The following is a 22,650-nucleotide window of genomic DNA, read 5'->3' as shown; positions in this document are numbered from 1 at the left end:
ATTATTTGTATGATATGTAGATCTGTTATTTCACATAAACCATTTAAAGATGTTGTTGTGTCAGAAAGCTATGTTTGTGATTGTGTGGGTTTATGCATGTGTGGGATGTGTGCATTTCAAATTGAAATTGCTGTTGTCAGCACTAGATGGCGACCTAACACCATTTATGATTCACAGCAAAGAGAATTGCCCTAAAGAATCAGAATCAGAATCAGAAAGAGATTTATTTGCCATGAAAGTTTGCACAGACAAGGAATTTGCTTTGGCAGGAAGGTGCATACAATAAATAAATATAGGAATCTTACATTTAAATATGTGGTCTAACTACTACTAAAGATACATAACTAACAATACTAAGTGGAATACAATTAAAATAAAATATACCAAAAAATAAAATATAAGTTGCCATCAAATATAAGTTGACAATTTACAATATAAAATACAAATATTACAGGAATTGAATGTAATGCAAAATGCAAATAGTTTTAGACATGAAATCATTAAAGTCATAGTGAACTCTCGGCCTTGTTGAGGAGACCAACAGCGGAAGGGAAGAAACTGTTTGTGTGGCGTGAGGTTTTGGTCCTGATGGACCGCAGCCTTCTGCCGGAGGGGAGTGGCTGAAACAGGGAGTGTCCAGGGTGGGAGGAGTCCGCCACAATCTTCTTCGCTCGTCTCAGGGTCCTCGAGGTGTGCAGGTCCTCGAGGGAAGGCAGATTGCAGCCAATCACCTTCTCCGCAGTGGGTATGATACGCTGCAGCCTGCTCTTGTCCTTGGCAGTGGCAGCAGTGTACCAGATGATGATGGAGGAGGTGAGGATGGACTCAATGATGGCTGTGTAGAAGTGCACCATCATTGTCTTTGGCAGGTTGAATTTCTTCATCTGCCGCAGGAAGTACATCCTCTGTTGTGCTTTCTTGGTGAGGGAGCTAATGTTCAGTTCCGACTTGAGGTCCTGGGAGAGGATAGTGCCCAGGAAGCGGAAGGACTCCACATTGTTGACTGGGGAGTCACACAGGGTGATGGGGGTGAGAGGGGCTGTGTTCTTCCTGAAGTCCCCAGCCATCTCCACTGTCTTGAGAGCATTGAGCTCTAGGTTGTTCTGGCTGCACCAGGTCACCAGGTTGTCCGCTTTCCACCTATTGTCAGACTCGTCTCCACCAGAGATGAGCCCAATGAGGGTGGTGTCGTCCGCAAACTTCAGGAGTTTGACGGACGGATGACTGGAGGTGCAGCTGTTGGTGTACAGGGAGAAGAGCAGAGGAGAAAGGACGCAGCCCTGGGGAGATCCGGTGCTGATGGACCGGGAATCAGAGACTTGTGTTCCCAGCTTAACGCACTGCTTCCTGTCAGACAGGAAGTCTGTGATCCACCTACAGGTGGAATCAGGCACGTTCAGCTGGGAGAGCTTGTCCTGAAGCAGAGCGTGGATAATGGTATTAGAGGCAGAGCTGAAGTCCACAAACAGGATCCTGGCGTAGGATGCTGGGGAGTCAAGGTGCTGTAGGGTGAAGTGGAGGGCCATATTAACTGCATCGTCCACAGACCTGTTGGCTCTGTAGGCAAACTGCAGGGGGTCCAGTAGAGGGTCTGTACTTGGATGTCTGGCTGTGAATGTCTGGCTACAAATTCATCAGGAACCAGGAAATCCAATTTCCAATGCCTCTCTCATATGAGAGGAGGTTCCTACACCATATATTGTCTTTTTATGGCCTTTTTCACCAGCTTCCTTTCATTCTTCCTCTCTCCAGCTCTCTCCCTCTACCCTTTTTCGTAACTGCCCTTGAGTCATGTGTGTAGTACTCTACATTAAGACTTCATCAGAGCTGTCGTGGAGCTCATTCATTCATCTCCTGGTCTTGGAAAATGGGGAGCGTGGCAAAAGAGAGAACTGCATAGGGGACAGTGAAGGGAAGGGGAGTGTGTGTGTGTGTGCGTTTGTGTCCAAGTGTGTGTACTGGGGTCTGGAGCAACATGAACTTAGTTCATGGGGCATGCAAAATTCATTGAACTTCATGTTGATCTACAATACAGTATAGCTTTGATCGTGGGTCTAGATATTATTCAATTATCGAGTAACAACAGTGATTGCAACATCCTGTTTCCAGAAGATGGTTCTAGATAGATAAAAACATATAGTTATATTGTGGAATTACAGCAGCGCAGTGAAAAACAAGACCGGAACATCACAAGAATAGCACACCGCATTGTGACATCACGGCGCCGTGGTTACCCCGTGATGTCACAGTGACCCCGAAGGGTGTTCTAGCAGGTGAACACAGACGCGCAGCTCAGAAGAAGCTGGACGTCGAATGAAGAAAGCAGCACCACAGAGATCTAACAAAGACAAGAAAAAGACCTAGCTTAGCTGAGGGAGATGAGCTCTCTGTGGGGGAGCCGTGCGGGGGTCGGCAGGCTGCAGGCCTCCACCTGCCTGGCCGGAGGAGTGGTCAGCCTCGCCACCATGACCGCTGGGTACTACCTGTACCACAGGTACCAGGCGTCTGACCCAACGCCCTCTAATCACCTACAAGGTAGGGAGGAGAATATGTATGAGGCCAGTCCAGCCACTTATATGGTGAACACACACTTTAATTGAAGTTTGGAGTGAGTGTAATTTCTGGTGGTCCTGTTGGATTGGTTGTTTTTTGTGTTGGCGCTTGGGACATATCTCAAGATATTTGGGGCTTTTTAGAAACAAAGAAAATAGATTAGTTTGGACTTAGTAGACACTTTAACAAAAATCAAGTTTCTAATATAAAGTCAAACAATATAAAAACGGGCGCAATCAACACAGAGAATATGAATATAATAATGCATAAATTGAGTTACGAATGTAAAGTATTTTGAGTAGTAGAGGATAGTGTGGATGGACAAGTCTGACTAGGTGGAGATCAATAGTTCAACAGGTACATGCCCTAGGGGGGAACAAACTGTCCAGAAACCTGTTGGTTTTGGTCCAGATACTCCTGTACTGTCGCCTCAGAGGGGTAGCATGACAAACACATGTTGATTAAACATGTTTACAGCCCCTGCCCTTCAGGGAAATAGGAGCCAAGGGTTGACTCTGGAAAGAGGGACTCTTTCTTCTCCAGCCTCTTATCTGGGCCTGGGCCTGGGCCTGGACGTAGGGCTGGGCATGGCCTCCTTTATCCTGAACGCAGACCTGGAGCTTGTGGCTGTGCAGGCCCTGGACCCTGCTGAGGTAACCCACCCACACTCTCTCTAGGCCCCTTGGAGAGCCTTCATTTTGACAGACCTTCATGGTCATTGTGGTTCTCTGTGTGTTATGTGTTGCAGGTGTTCAGTGGACCTTTGCTACCTTGGGAATACAGCCCCCTTTACTGTGGTCCTGTGGCCGTTTGGACCTGGGTAAAAGCAACAACTTCACACACATATAAACACACACATACACACACAGTTTATCTTTAATCCAATACACTATTAGGCTTGGTGGACATTTTTGCTGGAATTGCGGTTTGCTGCAAATTTGCCTCAAAATTCCAGATTGTTCAGACTTGATGATAATTTGATGATGTCATAAACTGGGGGTAAAGTGGGTGTGTTCTGTTTTGAGTTGGTTTCCATGGAAACACAGTGGTGTGCAGAGGCTAATTTAATTCAATTTAAGGTAGTTTTACTCATAGATATATATCTATGGTTTTACTTACCTCTGTTGAGAACATGATAAGTGTTCCATGTTCTTGAGTCCATTTACCTTCTCTCATAATTATGATTATGAGTTGCATGTCAGGCAGCCATGCAAAGTGTGTTATTTCAAGTGAATAAAATAAATTATGCTGTTATACATTATATCAGAACTATTTTTCTCAGTTTAACCCATAAAACATTGGTAAAGTCAAGTCAAGTTAGGGTTTGGCTCCATGAGTCTTGAAGCGGTTGTAGAACACTCCTTCTCTCCCTTTTCCTCCTGACGTTGTTAGACAAGCTACTGTGGAGAAGCTCTGATGAGCTCTGAGAGAAACCACACCTTCAAGTTCTCCTGGACCTCCACCAGAGGATCTGCTTCCAAGGTAACTGAGACAACCTGCACACAAACACCTACACAAACTGTCCCAGCGCAGAGAAAACACTTCACAGAGTCGGGGCTGAGGGAAGTCTTGCACGTCATTTACCCTTCTACATCCGGGGTCTAATCAACCCTTGTTGGGTCATTCTGGACAGTCTGCTGCCAGGCTATCAAGTGTCAACCACATGGCACGTGTATTCATCTATTATTGCTTATCATTATTGTTATGTATGACCTGACCTGGTTGCCCTACCCCACACCCACCCCCCTCCCCAGAAGACAGAGATCCAGATGCGCAGCATCTGTATGGTGAGGGGGACTGACACCAGGCTGTGGTGGGCCATGTCACAGCAGAAATCCAGGCTCACTCCAAATGTAAGCTTACAAATGCCCACCCACTTATACACACACAAACACACACAGAGCCACACAAGGTTTGTCTGACAAAGTGCTCTCCTCTGTCTGTTGGTCTGCAGGGATTCCCTTATGTGGTTACCACCTTTATGGCAGTGAGCGGAGTTCAGGTGAGATGAATCTTGTGAGATAACCAGTGGGGAGTCCTGTCCGGGTGCACGTGAAGCTGGACCAGATCAGTTATTCAGCGCTCTGTTGCTCATCCTTTCCCCTGTCTCTCCTCCTGTCCTTGCAGCTCATTGGCGGCCGGGTGAGGCAGTTCCAGTCTCACGTGTGCACCAAGACGGATGTGGACATCCCATTTTTTGCTGAGCGCAGGGTAAGAGCTGATGACAGATCATGACCTCCACGTTCTTCATGAAGCTGATTCAGGCGTATATGAAGACTGCGAACCTCCTGGTGTTTCAGTCTTTGTTCATTTCAATGGAAGCGTGTGTGAACGTGTGTGTGTGTGTGTCTCCTCTCCACCAGCAAACTGATGTCTCGGGCATGGAGGCCAGCCTGGTGGTGGGTCCAGACGGCATCCTGCGCACCACGGCTAGAACCTTCTGGATCTCGAAGAACACCCGGACACGCGGGGAGGAGTCCTCCCAGGACGACGACTCCTCTGATGATGACGATGATGAGGACGATGATGACTATGATGAGGAGGAGGAGGAGGATGAGGAATGGGATGAGGACCGCCACCGAAACTGGGCCCAGGACCAGGACAATGTCGACAATGAGGATGTTGACAATGATGAGGATGATATCTGCAATGATGAGGATGATATCTGCAATGATGAGGATGATATCTGCAATGATGAGGATGATATCTGCAATGATGAGGATGATATCTGCAATGACGATGAGGTTGTTGCCCATGATGATGACGTTGATAACGAGGAGGATGACGTCGACAACGATGATGTCAGCAATGATGATGATGATGTCGCCAATGATGATAATGGCGTCGGCAGTGATTATGATGATGTCGCCAATGATGACCCAAACGTTGGCAATAATGATGTCAGCAATGATGATGATGACGTTGGCAATGATAATGATGACGTCGGCAGCGATTATGATGATATTGCCAGTGATGACAACGATGTCGACAATGACGATGATGAAGACGGCATGGCCGATTTGACTGCTGAGGAACTTGAGATTCCGTGTCTGAAGTTAGTCCTGACCTTGATTGGATAACTGAAATCGTTCCATTTGACACCAAACCATCCTGTATTCCGTGTAAAGTGAATGTGCTTTAGCAAGCTTTCCCTCATTGCTCCAGGAACTGTCCAGGTTATTCACTTGACTGAGGTATCTCTTTCTCCACAGCTACCACTTCACCAGCAGAGGCTTCATTGACCTCCCTTACAGGCTGATTGCCCTAAGACAGGCCTTCACTGTGAGTACCCATTAGCTACCAACCTACTTAGCTAGCTCAAGGGAGTCAGGTGGCTGAGCGGTGAGGGAATCGGGCTAGTATTTAGAAGGTTGCCAGTTCGATTCCCGGCTGTGCCAAATGACGTTGTGTCCATGGGCAAGGCACTTCACCCACTCCACTTGCCTCAGGGGAATGTCCCTGTACTTACTGTAAGTCGCTCTGGATAAGAGCGTCTGCTAAATGACTAAATGTAAGCTAGCCTGACAGTGTACTGTGGGCACCTCTCGGTGTTAGAGCTCGCAGTGTTACCGGGCACCTCTGTTCTCTGTGTGAAGTGGCTAACTAGCTATGTTGATTTCTTCTCGTTTTCCTCCCTGTTTGTCACCAGATGCTCCTCGCCAACCCCGTCAGCAGGAGCTCCCTTTGTGAGGCAGGGCGCCTCCTGCTGGGAGGACTGGCAACAGCAGCAAACAAGGTGACCGATCGATTCCACTTGAGAGAGTTTCGAGTGTTTTGGGCTACGTATGTGAGCTCACGTGGGACTGTACTCTGGGTGAGCTTGTTTTGACGTCACCGTGAGACGGGTGTCGTGACTCTGTTGTCGTTATCCAGGAGGAGGAGCAGCTGTATCTCCGTTACGACGGACTGTTGGCCTACGTCTCAGAGCACGCTTGTCGAAGCTCCATCGCCCAGGAGCTGGCACTGGAGAAGGTGAGGGGAGGGGGAGGAGAACGCGCCTGACTGACTTTGTCGTCGAAACGGAGCACAGGCTTGAAGCCTCTCCTTGGGTCTCAAATGACATCCTTAGAGTCCGACTTCCTAGATCCTGAGAGGCGACTGTTGTGGTGAATGTTTTCAGATCCGTCACCTGAACGTCATAGACGTGGTATATGAGCTGGTCTTGCTGGGCATGATGGAGGAGGGCCGTCGCCGGCCAGCCGTCACTGTGAGTGCCCCCCCCCCCCTCGGCATCTCCGTGTTGCGGTGACATTGTGATCTGTAGACACTGTAGATAAGGACATTGAAGTCAATGCTATCGTTTGACCCAGCGGTCCTCTCCTCCTGCCCCCGCCCCCCTCCCAACTGCCTCTCCTTCACCCCCTCCACCCCCAACCCCACACTCCCCCCCCCCCCCAACCCCACACTCCCCCCCCCCCCCCCCCAGGTTTCAGGAGGGTTCATGGCCCAGCTGTATGGCCTGCTGGAAGCCGTCCTCCCCCGGGACGCAGAGGAAGCCCGGGGCCAGACATACCGGAAGAATCTAAAGGTGAGGAGCTCTCTCTCTCGCTCTCTTTCTCCCACTCTGTCCTCCTCCTCCCCTCCTCCTTTCAGTGTACGTGTGGGGCCTCAGCATTTGGGTCTGTGCTATCCTCTCCTACCAGAAAATGCTCATGGACTTTCTGGAAGCCGTATTCAGCCTGCCTGCCGACCACTACTCCTCCCAGCATCACCTGGTGGCCGAGCTGCGAGGGCAGCTGGAGCGCCACCTACAGGTCATGATCACCAGCCTGCTCAACGTCTAGGAGGACCGCGCCACCCCCCCGGGGGGGACATTCCGTATCCCTCCGCCTTCCCTTTTTAAGGACGGACGTACCTCTCGTTTCTCCTCCCTCTTCCTCTCTGCTCTCCTCCCGTCGATCCCTCTCTTACGTCCATTTCACCGCTGTCACTCGCTGGTCTTTTCATCATAAAAGAAATTAAAAGAGAGAGGAAACGTTTGTTTTTAGACGGCGTGTTTTCTCCGGGGTTTGATGCCTGGATGTAGGTAGAGGTGTGGACGATACAGTATCTAGACAGACAATTGCCTTAGAGAGCTTCCTGCTGAACTGACTCACGTGAGCCATGTAGCCTTGCAGGTCTCCCCCACGCACCCAGGGAGAGCCGCGTGTTTGTCATCATTCTGGACATTCTTTGACACATTTTACAGTTTTTTACAGTCGCTAGGACCCATTTCTCAATACTTAAGTCACTTTTTCAAAACTCTTCACACAGTTCTCCTAACCAACTTTCAACTCGGCACAGCAGTTAATTTCACATTCAAAATGCACTAAAACTTCCAAATCAATTCATACAAATCTCAAATCAACTCATTCTTCCATAACACTAGCCAAGGTTGACAGTCAACAAACATACTTTGTCACCCACAACACAATGACCTAAAAATCACTAACAACAGGTAGCATTATACAATGTTGTCTTATGTAAAACAAGGACACCTCTCTACTGTTTAGAATTCACTGCAATATATGTTACTGGAATGAATCAGACATGATGCAGTATGCTTCAATATGTTATATATCTTTTTTCTCACTAATTCCAGAATTCAACAATGTGTATACACATCATCCACTGATACAGATGCAATAGGAATGCTACTGTAATCTTCTGCATTTGGCCATAGGTTTCTCATCCACATCACATCTTATGTCATCAAAGGCAATACACCTAGGAACGAATATGCCTTATCCATCCCTGGCAATGTCCAGGCATCCAGCATTCATTGCGTCCAGAAGGGACATTTGATTATGTGGATGGTGGTCATACAGTAAACCTTTCACCTCCATAAGGAAAATAATTATTCTATGGGGTTGAGGAATGGGGATTAAAGTAAGGTGGGAAGAAAAGTGACACCATTCTGGGATGGGCTGCAAACCGCTCGGTGACTGCACAGGAGTGGTGAAATGCCACATTGTCCCATACAAATGTTGGCTGATTTCTTCTCTCTGCATCCCTTTCCTCACCTGGCACAACCCTTCCATAGAGATCATTTTGTAGCATTTAATTTTTTTATTCAAAATATATTTCATTACAATTTTACTGTAGAAATGTAGCAAATTTCTGTCTTATTCAATTTTGTATTATGTTATTGTATTGAACTGAAGTTTAACAGTTTTGAAAACATCATGTAAGCATGTGCAAATTGGCCTGTAGGTACATAGAGTTTTGGCAGTTGTTGTTTTGAAGTGAGAAAAGAATGAATATAATTTGAAAGATGTAGTCATTGAATGCATTTTGTGCCAAAGCAATGATAAATGATCCTCAGTTTAGCCCACATATACTTATGTTGTGCTCACTGTGTTTAGAGTTTTGAAGAATCGACGCCATTCGTGGAGTTGTCATGTTACTGTAAACTGACCCGTCTGAGGCCCTGTCCTCATGGATGGTAGATGGTTAATGATTGGGCAGCCATACGTGGGCGCTCTCCTAACAGATACTGATGTAATGTCACTATCAGTGTGAAGCGATTCCACCTTTGCTAGCTCCACAACAAAAGGCAGTCACACAACAAACAGTTGCACTTGGCAGTCCCCCTAGGCGCCCCCGGAAATAACAAGCGCACACACACACATACATAAACACACCCCACACACCTAACCTCACCCAAGTGTGGTTCCAAAAACACGAGCTGCCAAATCAAAATGTCTCTTGGGGAGGAACAAGTTGAAATGTATGATGGAAAACAGTAGTTGTGTGTATTTGTGTGTGTGTATTTTAGGAGTTGTGTACCTTTGTGCGTGTGTGTGTGTGCGAATGTCTATGTAAGTGTGTGTTTCCATGTGTGATTTTGTGCTTTGATATGTGTGTGTGTGTGTGTGTGTGTGAGTATGGAGATCAGGCAGGCACGTACTGGCAGAGCCAAGAACAGAAAGATCTACATGGTCTGTAAGCTTTCTTCTACCCGGGTCACATTTACATGCTGATGAAACGGTAGATTTATGGGATAAAGAAGCAGAGAATCTATCTATTTCAGGGGATATCAAACACGGCTTGTGAAGAATGCAGGAAAAAACACATTTCAAACCAAAGCCAAATTCATCCAATCGATAGCATATCATCAGAAAACATTGCGAGTGGATGTTTTGGGTGCAGGCTTGCTAAGGCTGTTGTTTGTGTTGTGGTGTGTCCGACACCTGGATGAAGAGGGCAGGTCAATTCAGCCAGGAATATGTCCTCATCCACCAGTTATTATTCACAATAAATCTGCATTGCCATTACTCTCGGAGAAACGAGCAGAAATAGCAACCAAACGGAACCAACTAAAAACACCCTTAGGGGGCTGATTTGGTTCCTGACACATGTGCACACACACTGTCATGCGCAGAAGCGCATGCACACGTACGATGCTTGAACACTTTGCATATTCTCTCTCTGCTCTCCAAACTAAGGGGCCAAATGAAGGCAATTATAGTTGGATGAAACAGAGCTCCATTTATCAGTTCACAACCTTGACGTTGTTCTTCACAATTAAAGACAAGAGTCTTGAATATTTCAATTAGAGCAGGAGTTAAGAAGGCTCACTCCTAGGTGCATACCAATGGTGTCAGGAGCAAGATTTCTCTCCCTCTCCCACTCCCCCTCCGCCAACATCTCAAGACTCTGGAAGTAGGAGAAGTGGGAGCAGTGAGAAAAGGAGCGGGGTTGGGGAGGGGGGGGGTGATGAGGACGAGGATGAAGAAGAGGAGGAGCGGGAGAAAGGGTGCCAGTTTATCTGAAAAGCCTCATGACCTTCAAACGCGCAGGCTTGTGAAGGTGTCTGAAGGCTGAGGAGATATTGGACTGTGCCGTTCCTCCTGAACACCCAGGGTTCTGGCAGAGAGATGGAAACACTTCGCTCGGTAGCGGAGGCGGTAATCAGATTTGAATGAACTACCACAGTCAGACCCGGCTGTCATTAGTTTCACCTGACCCAGGCTTTACCCTGCGCACTGCAAGAAATACACACACACGTACACACACACACACACACACACCTGCATCAGCACAGGGAACTGCAGTCAAAACACAATGCACGACCCCGGCCCTGCCATCTGCAAGATCACAAAAGCAATATTCAATTCCGCTGAGGAGAAGGGGAGGTGTGTGTGTGTGTGTGTGAGGTGCTGGAGAGGAGCGGTGTCATTCCTCTGGAAAGATTCGAAAACGCTCTTCCAGTCCTCAGAAAACAAACAACACACTGGGAGAGTGGGGACAGAGACACACATTCACATGGACACTGAGGCACACCACCAGACAGACAACATGGAAGTGCACAACACATGAGATACATTCTGCCACACCCACAGCCTACATACACAGAACCACAGGGAATGGTTTAATAACAGACACCGCCGTACTCTTTGAAGTATACACTGACACTGCACAGACCTGGTTCAGGTGTTGGAACATCACAGCTTTATCCTCCAGGTGACTCGACAGACTACTAACTGCTGGCTGGAGTAGAGGGAGGGGGGGAGGGAGGGAGTTGTGGTGGGGAGAGGAAGAGTGAGGGACAGTGGTGGAGACTGAAGAGGAGGGAAGGAGGGGCCGAGTTGGGGAGGGAGGGAGAGAGAGAGGGAGAGGACAAGAGGTAGGGAGAGAGAGAGACAGAGATGGGGAGGAGAGGATAGCAGAGGCATGAATAAAACATCTTTAACAGATTGACTGGCAGAGAGCAAGCAGGCTCTGAATAAACCAAATGGTTATCCCCTACACCAGAGGTCTTCAACCCTGGTCCTCAGGGACCCCCTGCCCTACATGTTTTAGATGTTTCCCTGCTCCAACACTCCTGATTGAAATGAATGGTTCTTAACAGGCTTCTGCATAAGTAGATAACGACCCATTGATTCGGATCAGGTGTGTTGGAGCAGGGAAACATCTAAAACGTGCAGGACAGCGGGTCCCCGAGGACCAGGGTTGAAGACCTCTGCCCTACACTCCCTCTCTCCTCTCCCTCTCTGTCCCTTTCTCTCTCCTTTTTTCTCTCTCTACCTTTCTTTCTCCCTCTCTCTATGGCTGTCATTTATGAGATTGTTATGCATTCTGGCACATCTATGTAACCGTACTGGTTCCAAATGTCCGACCCTTGGGTACGCAACAATACAGAGACGTGAGAGTAGAAAAGTTCTCTTTTATTTAAACGGTTTAAAAGTAGTAATCGTCTAAAATGGGACAAGAGAGATTTTTAATTAAGACGGCTAGACCGGGCACCGGCAGTGACCATGTATACTATGTGTGAAAGCTGCAGAAAGTGCCAGGGTACCCCAAATAGCCATGCGCAACCTCCGTAACCAACGCCAAAACTAGTACTAGACAGTCCCTGCAATCGTATGTGAAAGAGAACAGGTGTGATCAATTGGGCACTTCAATCCTGCGTGTCAACAGTGCAACCAATCCATTAGAGGGCGAACCCCACCGCACAATGTTACAGCGCGGCGTCTAGGGCTCTGGGCACGGGGATATGCAACGCACACTTTAACAAGGCACTGCGGCAGCCAGTGGGGTGTCTAGTCGTCGCTCACCTATAATGTCAAGAGTTAAAAACAGTGGGACTGCTTGCAGCCCAGCAATGTCAAGGGTTCTCCTGAACCAACCCACGGCCTAGCCAATCAGAGTTCCGCCAGAGGTTGGGTAGATGAGGCGCTCCGTCCGGCCACGCTTATGGTCCCGGCGTAATTCTCCGTGCACTCGCCACTCCGTCCCGGCTGGAGATAAGGAAGTAAGAATGAGCACACTAAACCGTTCCGAGGCGGCCCAAATGTTTCGATGCGTGTGTGGTAACTTCCCTTTAGGCCATGGAAGAAGCATGCGTTGATTTTGATGGGATGTAGTCGTCCCGGCCGTTCCTCGGTGATCTACAGGGTGGGTAGCTCGATCCGTTGCTTGACGAGTCTATGTCTCTCTCTCGTGCACCCGTCACTGCTCGTCGTCGCCCAGAAATCACTCCAATGTTCGTTGCAGAACTCTGGTCTTTCGTCGTCCGGCGCGGGCCCCGGATTCTGTCGTTGTCAGACGCCGCTCTCCGGGTTGTCGTCGTCCGGTGCGGCTCTAGGAAGACTCCCCGTTTGTCGCGGACCTCAGGTCTTTATGGGCAGCCGCAACCAATCCCGTAGGCTGCCAATCAGCTACACAATCGGGGACACCTGCAGGGGGACGTCTCAAGCACACACACAATCCACAGAAAGACAGGCTGTCCCACCCCCAAATACATGTTCATTACATTTGCCCCCGTTACAATCCCCCCCTTGTAAATCGTGGTTGTCCCGAGCACAGTCCCGATACGTGTCCATTTTACCCCCGTCCCACGACCACGATTTACATCTATTTACCCCCAGGTTAGATCTCTCATGAACACCTAAACAGACCAGCATGTTTGGTTCTCTCAGTAATTGCTAAAACTACACTTTATAAAACAACTTTTGTACTGCCAGCCGTGCAACACTCAACCACAAGTCATATGGGTCCGTGTACGTGAGTTTAATTCCTTATATCCTTATAACGGAACACGCATGAATACGAAAAATGTTTGTGAGTTTTTCTGCAAAAACGGAAAAACGGATTTTGACGTGTTATTTTGTTTTCTCGTTTTAAAACTTTTACTTTGAAAGAACAGGTAGTGCTGTCAACACATTCGGCCAATGACAGGAATTTCACGCTTACCTCCACCCACGTGAGAAAAATCCAAATATAAAGTTGTTTTATGTTTAGTTGTTTTAAAACGAAAAAACAAAATAACGTCAAAATCCGTCTTTTTCGATTTTGCAAAAAAAACGAAAAAAAGGACTCACAAACGTTTTTCGTATTCATGCGTGTTCCGTTATAACGATATAAGGAATTAAACTCACGTACACGGACCCATATGGCTTGGCTGCTGGATTAGGCTGGAGGGTATGGAAGCAAATCGTGACCAAAAATCTAATGAAAATGCATTTCCAGAAATGCGTTTTCATTTTAATAATGTGGTTGCATTATTTGACTCAAATAAAATTAGGAATCAATCATCCTATTTGCATTTTAATTTTCTTCTTTAAGACTGCTCATTCTTTCACTTAATTAAAATGAAAACGAAAAAGACATTTGAAATTTAATTTTCAAAATATGCCCCAGCCAATAGATACCAAAATTCAATTTGAAATGTAAAATTCGAAAACACAAAATCGTGACCACAATTCAAATTCAAATGCATTTCCAGAAATGCATTTTCGTTTTCGTGTTCTGCCCGCAAAGAACCCCCCATAAATGGAAAACGAAAATGCATTCTGAGCGGCGCAGAGTGACGTCAGTAGCATCTCTTCTTCAGCTCCCTGCTGACCGAGCTACCCATTTTGTTCTGTAGGGAGCGGTGTGCACATATGCATTGCATTACATGGCAACATTTTCCGGGAAATTGATTGAATTGCCGGGTCTTCAGAGGATACATCACAGAACATGGCGCTCCCTCAAATTCACATTTCTGGAAATGCATTTGAATTTAAATTTTGCAGCCACGTTCTTAAAATGAAAACGCATTTTCTCCGCGTCCGGAGCCTCCCCAGGGTCCCTTCTCACTCCGTTGTTGCCAGAGCTGTCGAATTGCTAGCGCTACCGTCCGTCGTGTCAATCTCCCCCCGGCATTCATCCACCGTCCCCTCTTATACAGGGAACGGACCTATCCCCACACACTACACCACTCCCTTCCCATCAAGCTAATTGCCCTTTGGATAAAGCGTCTGCTAAATGAATAAATGTAAATTGCCCGGTATTTGGCAATTAGCTTTGCAGCAGCCTTTGTAGGCCATAGCAACGCCCCCAATACAGACACATTCAACACATAAGTCCAGCACATAATACACATGGCATTTACACTAAAACATTACAGTACACTTGACACTTGTGTATACTATCTTTTGCTGAGAGGAAGACTCTGGAAGGGCTAATGCTCTCACACCTCAGGCCCCTGGCCAGCGCCTTCAAGGGCCTACTCCCTCATGGATAGAGCTGGGTGAACAGTGAGAATCCTGTGGTTTGAGGGTTAGGGTTAGACACTTCTCCAGTGTCTTCAACAGCATTCAGCCTTGGATGCTGGGGGAGAAGATGAGGCAGGTGGAAGCCCCCTTGGTCTGCTGGGTGGTCGAATGTCTGAAAGACCACAGTGTGAGTGGTTGTAGAGGTGTGTCTAACCTTGTGAAGATCAGCACAGAGGTTCCCCAAGGGATGGTACTGTGCCCTTTGCTGTTCACTCTCTATTCTAACCATCTTTTTCCCACCTCCTTGTACCTCAAATAAACCATGAACATCAAACCGTTGCAATTTTTACTGTAAAATTCAAATGAAGATGTAACTGGAATGAAATAGGGACATGTGTTTGTATCACGTGTTTGTATCTGTGTGTCTGTGTAAACTTGTGTATATTATCTTTTTCTGAGAGGAGTGTGGTGAGTGAAATCAACCCATCAGCCATTTTATCTTCTTAGTGCAGCATGAGCTACTATCTAGCATGGTGGTTGTAGTGTTGTCATGACAACATCCTTCATTCCAGGTAATTCATTACTAACTTGGCTGGTAAGTAACAACTAATGAGCTTAAAGATATTTCCTAACATTCAAGAATAACTGTGTTAACAACAACAAAACATTTGAATCCACAGATGGACATCTGAAACTCATAACACTTTGTTTACAGACAAAAGCAATCAGTATCTTTAATCAAGACATTATGCAACTCCTTTGCTGTTAATGTTGCTTGGTTGTTGCGCAATTCTTGTCACAATATAAGATACCTCAAAATGATAAATCACAAGCTTGCAGGGAACATCTTCACTTCTGACAAAGCTGGATAACAGTTGTGTAACATCCATCCAGAAATGGCTTCAGCCCCAAAACTCATCTTTCTGCTGACTTTTCTCATGCAAAATATCAATGGAGAACAAGAGACCCACGAATTACAAATGCAAGGAGACACGTATGAAATACATGTCCTTTCTCTTACCCAGAATGCAGACTTCTGTTTGGTGTCCAGATCCACGGCTGATGGAGAACTGCTCCTGTGGAACACGTCTGACTCTTCCCCTGTCAACTCTACTCTGCATGGAGAACTGACAGATAGACTAAGAGTGAGGAACATTTCTAAAGACTTATATTTAGACATCATCCAAGTTTCTCAGTCAGACTCTGGACGTTACAGGATTGAATGCAGGACAGGCAGCAAAGTGACATACCAGAAGAACCTTACTCTCACAGTGTGCGATTGGAAATCTGTATTCATATTTGTGAATGGCACAACTACTGAGCTGCCATGTGATATTGTACTACAATCAGGCCTCAGCCCAACTATCACCTGGTTCAGGTTAACACAAGGAACGTGGAGGACAGTGTTTGTGGGTGGGAGTGAAACCCTGAACTCAGGGATGAAAGACCTTCAGGGCCGAGTTCAGGTGACACAGAACAACTCTCTTCTGATCTCCAACTACACCGACATGGACGGCCTCTACATCTGTTTGGCCCTGGAGGAGCAGAAATATGGCGGTGCTGTTTTCAGTTATATACAGCAGCAGTACTACTACCTTCGTTCAGAAGGACAGGGGATCACCCTGCCTTGTGTCAGTTACACTGTTGACCCTGCTGTGGCTTATTGGAGAACACTTTACGGGACAATTAAAGCAGACATTCCATCCAAGAGCCCATCTGAGACCTCCAGCCCCAGGCCCCAGAGAAGAGGGGAGATGTACATGATGGATGGAAGAGAGAACAAAAACTACTCCTTGGTCATCCCATCACTGGAGCTCAACCACTCAGGATGGTATTCATGCAATACAGATGTAAGCGCTGTATCATATAGACTACTGGTCTGTCCAGAGTCTACCTCTGTCACTGTGTTTATCTCAGAGGGGTCAGAGGTCAGTCTCAGCTGTGACCCAGACTCAGTGGATGGATACATTGTGTGGTTCAGAAACACTGATGAATATGTCATACTGGACTCAGCATATGACGATGATATCACCATGAGGAACTTGGACCGGAGATACAACGTTTCTCTCAGTTTCACCTCTGTGACGATTTCCAACCTCTCCCAAGAGGACAGTGGGGAGTACTGGTGCGTGAGATACACATACAGGGGTAACAATACTTTAGTATGTGAATGTTTAGCCAAGACTAACTTAATCTATCAGGGGAAACCCTCTCTTGGCTCTGTGTTCCATGCAGTAAGAGATGCAGTGGGGAGCTGTGCTGTCGTTGGAACAGTCTGTGCTGTGGTCACTGTCATTCTGAGGAGCTGGAGAAGAGACCAGGACTCACTCTAGACCCTGAGAGAGAGAGAGAGAGAGAGAGACAGAGAGACAGAGAGAGAGAGAGAGAGAGGACCCTGTTGTGACCCTCATCCTATTACAGGGAAGTGAGATATAGGGACCACAATGACCCACAACGAAATTAGTTTCCAAAATGACATTGAGAAATTACAAATGGAGAAAATACGTAGTCGCAGTTTCCTACATCAGAACACAGTAAATAATGCCAGCAGGGTATGACTTCCTAAAGCACATCCGGTTACAAAAAACAGGGTGACCAACATTCTTTCAAATATTAAGCACCGGTGAGCAACAACAGATTCCTAGAGAAGGCTTTCCAAGGACAGCTTGTTTTACTCCACTGGTGGCTTTCCATTCGTTCATCATGAGGTAGAAAGCCAAATTAGAGTGGTTGTCGAAACAAAAAAGTTAACATATAAACCTCCATCCATTGGACAGCTACCATTTTCAATTGACTTCCAATTTTTGGACTGAGAAAGTATGTATGTTTCCTTGTAAGTGTAACTTTCCTGGAATGGTTAGAAATGTTTCTGTAATTAGAAAATATTTGTTGTCAGTTTAACGCGTTATTAACGGCGTTAACGCAAACCCAAATTAACGGCGTCAATTATTTTATCGCGCGATTAACGCTCTTTTTGGCCTAGCAAACTTTGTAGTTTTTTTCACATGGTGTTGCAACAACTACCGACGTTAGAAAAACTACAACACCACACCGGATCTAGCTAGACCGGAAACAAAACAACAGGCACGCCAAACACTCGTTTGGCTTGCGAGCTGGCTAAAGAGTAGTAGCAGAGCCCGTTTACGGATATTAGACATTCTCTGGTAGTAGGCTAACGTTACGTTTTGAGTGGATGACGAGCGCGAGATGCCGAAATGGATGCCAATAAGATTCTGAATGGAAAGTTTGCTTTTAAAAAGTTGCCAAATGGTTCTATTGACAAGACCAGTGATCTGTGTGTTTTGTCGTTGTAAACTGAGCTATCATCGCAGCACGTCCAGTCTGAAATACCACTTGATGGCCAAGCACACAGCTGATGCGAATTCTCTGTCCCCTCGTCAAAGCCAGGCGATTGCAATGTTGTTTTCAATGAAAAAAATATTTGCACAAAGCAATCCGAACCACTTTTCTATGTTGATAAGAGCATTAAAATTTGAAAAAAGATTGGGACAAAAAGAAATCAGGGACATTTAGAATATATAAAAATGTGCGATTAATTGTGATTAATCGCGAGTTAACTATGACATTAATGCGATTAATCGCGATTAAATATTTTAATCGTTTGACAGCACTAGAAAATATATGTTTTGTCTACATAAAAAGAAACGTGTTTTAAAAAGTAATAGAAAGTTTAAGAGTTTTATACATAAATACTATTTTAAAGTGTTGACTTTAGATAGACTCATTTCTTCTGTCATGTTAAATGAAAATTGTTTGTGTGTCTGTGACTTCCTGTTCTGTAGATTTGACAGTCATGTGTTTAGCTGTGCTCGGCATCTGGTGAAGCATTGCTGGACGTGAAATAGTACAAATATTTTAAGGAATTATTTGTATGATATTTAGATCTGTTATTTCAAATAAACCATTTGAAGATGTTGCTGTGTCAGACACTCGAGTTTGTGATTGTGTGGGTTTGTGCATGTGTGATGTGTGCAGTTCAAATTGAAAGTGCTGTTGTCAGCACTAGATGGTACCCTAACACCATTTATCATTAACAGCAAAGAGAAGTGACCTAAAGATACATTAACATTCCCTTTTACCAAAATAAACTATTTCAGATTATCCGGGGGCCTGTTCCTTAAAACTAGTTTACCGAATAAGCCTATTGTCAGGGAACTGACATAAGCCTGTCTTATTTGGTAAACTCACTTCATGGAACAGACCCCAACTGTCATTTTTAGTTCTCAAGTTGAGCTTGTTATTGATTCTGGTTACTAACATATTATCCTTGTGTGATGTGTGGAGTAGATGAGTGACTACGGTCAATGTCCCCTAAACAATACTGCCCTCTAGTGGGCCTTCTTTTGACACCCATTAATCACCCACACTACCACTTACTGACCTCTATTGGCTGGAAATCCACCAATAGGCAACTGACAAGGCTTTGCAAGGAAGTAGTGACAGTCAGTAGGGAAGTATAGTAGGATGGAAATGTTTACAAAACTTTTGTATTCTCTTTTTCTGGTGCTAATATGCAATGGCGTGCCTTCAGTTGGACAGAAGAAAAGGGAGGTATGTTATCCTGCAAGGATTTGTTAATCTTACCAGATGCAAATCGCACATGAAGGTTTTCAATCGATGTGTTCCAAGCTAAGCTAATGACGTTAGTGAATGTAGCTTGCTAGCTCGGTGGCTATCTACAGTACTACTAGCTGAAGTACGAACGAGACGCTATAACATATATGAAAGTATTGACATAATTAATGCACACTGTAAAAGCCATTCTGCACAGTATCTTTGTAACCTCACTGACGGCACATACTGTATTTTCCCCAACGTGGTGGTTTTAGCTTAGTGTGATTAGGACGCAGCTAAGATTGAAGATAACCAATGCCGAGTTAGCTACTAAACCACGTTACACTATGATTTCTGCTTTGCCTTAGATTTACCAAATTTAGCAGCGAATACGCTGTAACTGTAAGGAGTTAACCCATTCACTGTCCGATAACCTCTGCCCTTCGCCCAGACCCTGCTCTCTGAGAAGGTGAGCCAGATGATGGACTGGGCCAGTAAACGTTCTGTCATTCGGATGAACGGGGACAAGTTCCGTCGGTTTGTCAAAGCTCCTCCTCGAAACTACTCCGTCATCATTATGTTCACAGCCCTGCAGCCACAGAGGCAGTGTGGAGTCTGCAAGTGAGTGTTTGTGTATGTGTGTGTTATTTAGTTACAGCGCACGTGTAGGTGTTTGTGTGTAATATTGACTTGTGTGTTTGCAGGCAGGCCGATGAAGAGTACCAGGTTCTTGCTAACTCATGGCGTTACTCCAATGCCTTCACCAACAAGGTCTTCTTTGCAACGGTGGATTTTGATGAAGGTTCCGACGTCTTTCAGATGGTAAATAGCTGAAGTTTTACCTCCTACTGCCCGAAAGTAACAACCTTATTCAGGATCTAGCATCAGACCTGGGTCAGACCTGGTGCCCATTTGCATTTCTAATACTTGGGAAAACGCGTCTCTTCAACCGCAACACAAACACAGTATGTTAAGTCAAATAGCCTAGCTTGCATGCACAGCACCAGTGATTTTGGTTGTGTTTCAGCTCAACATGAACTCCGCTCCGACCTTCATCAACTTCCCAGCCAAGGGCAAGCCCAAGCGCAGCGACACTTATGAGCTGCAGGTCCGAGGCTTCGCCGCAGAGCAGCTGGCTCGCTGGGTCGCAGACCGGACCGACGTCCACGTAAGATACCGTTTGTTCTCAATATTCCATTTTTGTCTTTTGACGCAGCTGGAACAGTGTAATTCATATGAAGCACTACTCTACTCTCTACTCTAAAGAATATCATTTGAGTGTATGGTGTGTTCATGCAGTTCTAAGTATGGCGGATCAAAGTAAGAACTTGGGGGAACGGAAATCCGGGGTGAAACAAAGTCTCAAGCGTTTTTCGAAGCACGTCACGTTACACCTCTTACCTGTGATCGTGTGTTAGGTGAGGGTGATCCGACCTCCTAACTACGCAGGGCCTCTGATGCTGGGATTCCTGCTGGCAGTAATAGGTGGGCTGGCCTACCTCCGACGCAACAACCTAGAGTTCCTGTTCAACAAGAATGTCTGGGCCTTCTCTGCTCTGGTAACCCTCCCCCTCTTGATTCTTGACCCCAACCAATCACTTCTGTGACAATGTTCAAACTTGACCCTTGACCCTAAACCATTATTGCCAGAACAGCCCAAAATTATTTGAAAACATTACTTGATGGATATCTACTTTTTAAATGACAGGTTAGATTCATATATTTTCAGTGTGAGATCAAACTGCCTTCTGGCTCTGTGTTTTAGTGCTTCGTTCTGATCATGACGTCAGGACAGATGTGGAACCACATCCGTGGCCCCCCCTACGCCCACAAGAACCCCAACACCGGACAAGTGGTGAGGCCTTGTGGGTCTGTGTGTGTGTGTGTGTGTGTGTGTGTGTGTTTATGCATTGTGTGTTCTAATAGTCCTAAGTCTCTTGTTTCTTGTTCTAGAGCTACATCCATGGAAGCAGCCAGGCCCAGTTTGTGGCAGAAACCCACATCGTCCTTCTGTTCAGTATCCTTTCATAGGCCTCAACACAGACGCACACACATGCACGTACACACTCATTTGTTTGGTCCTTAACCTTTGCCTCAGACTCTGCAGTAACCATGGGGATGGTGTTGTTGCATGAAGCCGCTACATCTGATCTTGATATCGGCAAGAGGAAGAGTATGTACACAAATGGAATCAAATCAAACTTTATTTGTATAGTCCTTTTAACAAGTAATGTCACCAAAGGTCTTTACGTTGCCCACAGATCAACACCGTGCACATTCACTCACACACGCCACGACTTTCATTCCCTTATCTTTGGTTGGCTAATGGACTTACTTAAATCCCTTCTCTTGTCCAGTCATGTGTGTCGCAGGGATTGGCCTGGTTATGCTCTTCTTCAGTTGGCTGCTGTCCATCTTCAGAGCCAAGTACCATGGATACCCCTACAGGTATGGATACTGTTCAACAAAGCTGGAGCTTCCCCTACAGGCATCCATAACCTCTCCCAAGTAACCACTGATGACTCCTCCAGGTAACCATAGAAACCACTCTCAAGTCACCATACCAATCTCTGTCTGTGTTGCAGTTTCCTAATGAGTTAGGAGACATCGGCCAATAGGAGCTGGAGGACATCGGCCAATAGGAGCCGGAGGAACTTGGCCAATAGGAGCTGAAGGAGAACCACCACTGAGGAGTAGTTTGTCCAATCAGGAAGTGCCTTGATGTTCAAACAGTCGTGTCTCTCTCACCCCACCAATTGGTAGCTCCCAGTTTTTTTTTCTTCGTTTTTTTTTCCTTGACATTAAACCCCTTTTTATAAACTTGCCATTTCCTCCAGTCGGGTCCAGCCAGTGTGCCTTTTAGATGTGGTCTGTTGCTCTGTAAGGCAGCGGTGTTGACTCACCACTCACACTCGCTGTTCCAAGCTACTTGGCTGTGGCGTGAAGGCGAGGAGAAGCTTTACTGGACTGTGATCGGTTCTACCTCAGTAAATCTCTCCCTCCCCCTGGCCCACCCACCCTCCCTACCTCCTCCATCCTTTCACTTCAACTCAGTACACACCCCCCAGTTCCATGGTGACGAAGCTTTGTTGGCGTCCAGATTAGCACTCACGTGTCATTGCTATGATAGTGTCTGCAGCACCGACATGCAACCGTTATCGGGATGGGACTTCCTTGTACATCAGGCCTGTGTCTCAGGTGATGCGTTCTGTTATTAAAGTGCCTTAACAACCGATGTAAATCGTCACCTCTGTGATTCTGTTGCCCCGCTGCAATTATCCCTGCCACCACCAGCTGCCACCAGCAGGTGGCAGCATTCTCCAAATACTGCTCATCCTACAGCAGCTTGTTCTGGATGTGGAGGGAGGGGTTCTAGAGCTGTCTTAAGGTATGGAGAAGGGTTATGAAACTGTATTGAAAAGTTCTAGGCCTGTGTTGGGGTAGAAATAGCCTTTAGAAGAGCAGAAAAGAGGTCTAGAAACGTCAGGATGTGGAGAAGGGTTCTAAAATTAGTATAGTGTGGAAATGGGCCGTAGAGAGGTGGGTTAGAGAAAGGCAC

At 46.2% G+C, this 22,650-nt stretch overlaps 2 protein-coding genes across 2 annotated transcripts; both read left to right on the top strand.

Annotated features, from left to right (window-relative positions):
* Window positions 1–2,317: 2,317 nt before the first annotated feature.
* LOC146302770 (uncharacterized) lies at window positions 2,318–7,442 on the top strand. Its single transcript, XM_084698401.1, has 14 exons — window positions 2,318–2,535; window positions 3,031–3,206; window positions 3,302–3,373; window positions 3,946–4,035; window positions 4,308–4,406; window positions 4,508–4,555; window positions 4,681–4,764; window positions 4,917–5,608; window positions 5,766–5,835; window positions 6,203–6,289; window positions 6,427–6,525; window positions 6,674–6,760; window positions 6,980–7,081; window positions 7,197–7,442. The coding sequence occupies exons 1-14, from the start codon at window positions 2,379–2,381 to the stop codon at window positions 7,335–7,337; spliced, it is 2,004 nt and encodes a 667-aa protein (XP_084554527.1). The 5' UTR covers window positions 2,318–2,378; the 3' UTR covers window positions 7,338–7,442.
* An 11,499-nt stretch (window positions 7,443–18,941) lies between these two features.
* magt1 (magnesium transporter 1) lies at window positions 18,942–22,326 on the top strand. The gene is made up of 10 exons (XM_084699174.1): window positions 18,942–19,088; window positions 19,543–19,712; window positions 19,796–19,913; window positions 20,119–20,259; window positions 20,510–20,650; window positions 20,857–20,946; window positions 21,045–21,108; window positions 21,190–21,264; window positions 21,449–21,539; window positions 21,677–22,326. The coding sequence occupies exons 1-10, from the start codon at window positions 19,002–19,004 to the stop codon at window positions 21,690–21,692; spliced, it is 993 nt and encodes a 330-aa protein (XP_084555300.1). The 5' UTR covers window positions 18,942–19,001; the 3' UTR covers window positions 21,693–22,326.
* The last annotated feature ends 324 nt before the right edge of the window (window positions 22,327–22,650 follow it).

This window comes from Hypomesus nipponensis, chromosome 1, assembly GCF_054491055.1.
Source record: "Hypomesus nipponensis isolate SF chromosome 1, ASM5449105v1, whole genome shotgun sequence".
Taxonomy (NCBI): domain Eukaryota; kingdom Metazoa; phylum Chordata; class Actinopteri; order Osmeriformes; family Osmeridae; genus Hypomesus; species Hypomesus nipponensis.
This window is presented reverse-complemented; position numbering and strand designations above follow the sequence as displayed.

Bases quoted from the DNA above. Each gene is read 5' to 3' on its own strand.
- magt1 (XM_084699174.1), top strand. From the start codon at position 19,002: ATGGAAATGTTTACAAAACTTTTGTATTCTCTTTTTCTGGTGCTAATA. The intron at 21,109-21,189 runs GTATCCTTTCAT...CCTTTGCCTCAG, and splicing joins CCACATCGTCCTTCTGTTCA to ACTCTGCAGTAACCATGGGG. The intron at 21,265-21,448 runs GTATGTACACAA...TCTCTTGTCCAG, and splicing joins TGATATCGGCAAGAGGAAGA to TCATGTGTGTCGCAGGGATT.
- LOC146302770 (XM_084698401.1), top strand. From the start codon at position 2,379: ATGAGCTCTCTGTGGGGGAGCCGTGCGGGGGTCGGCAGGCTGCAGGCC. The intron at 4,036-4,307 runs GTAACTGAGACA...CCCCCTCCCCAG, and splicing joins CCAGAGGATCTGCTTCCAAG to AAGACAGAGATCCAGATGCG. The intron at 4,765-4,916 runs GTAAGAGCTGAT...CCTCTCCACCAG, and splicing joins CATTTTTTGCTGAGCGCAGG to CAAACTGATGTCTCGGGCAT.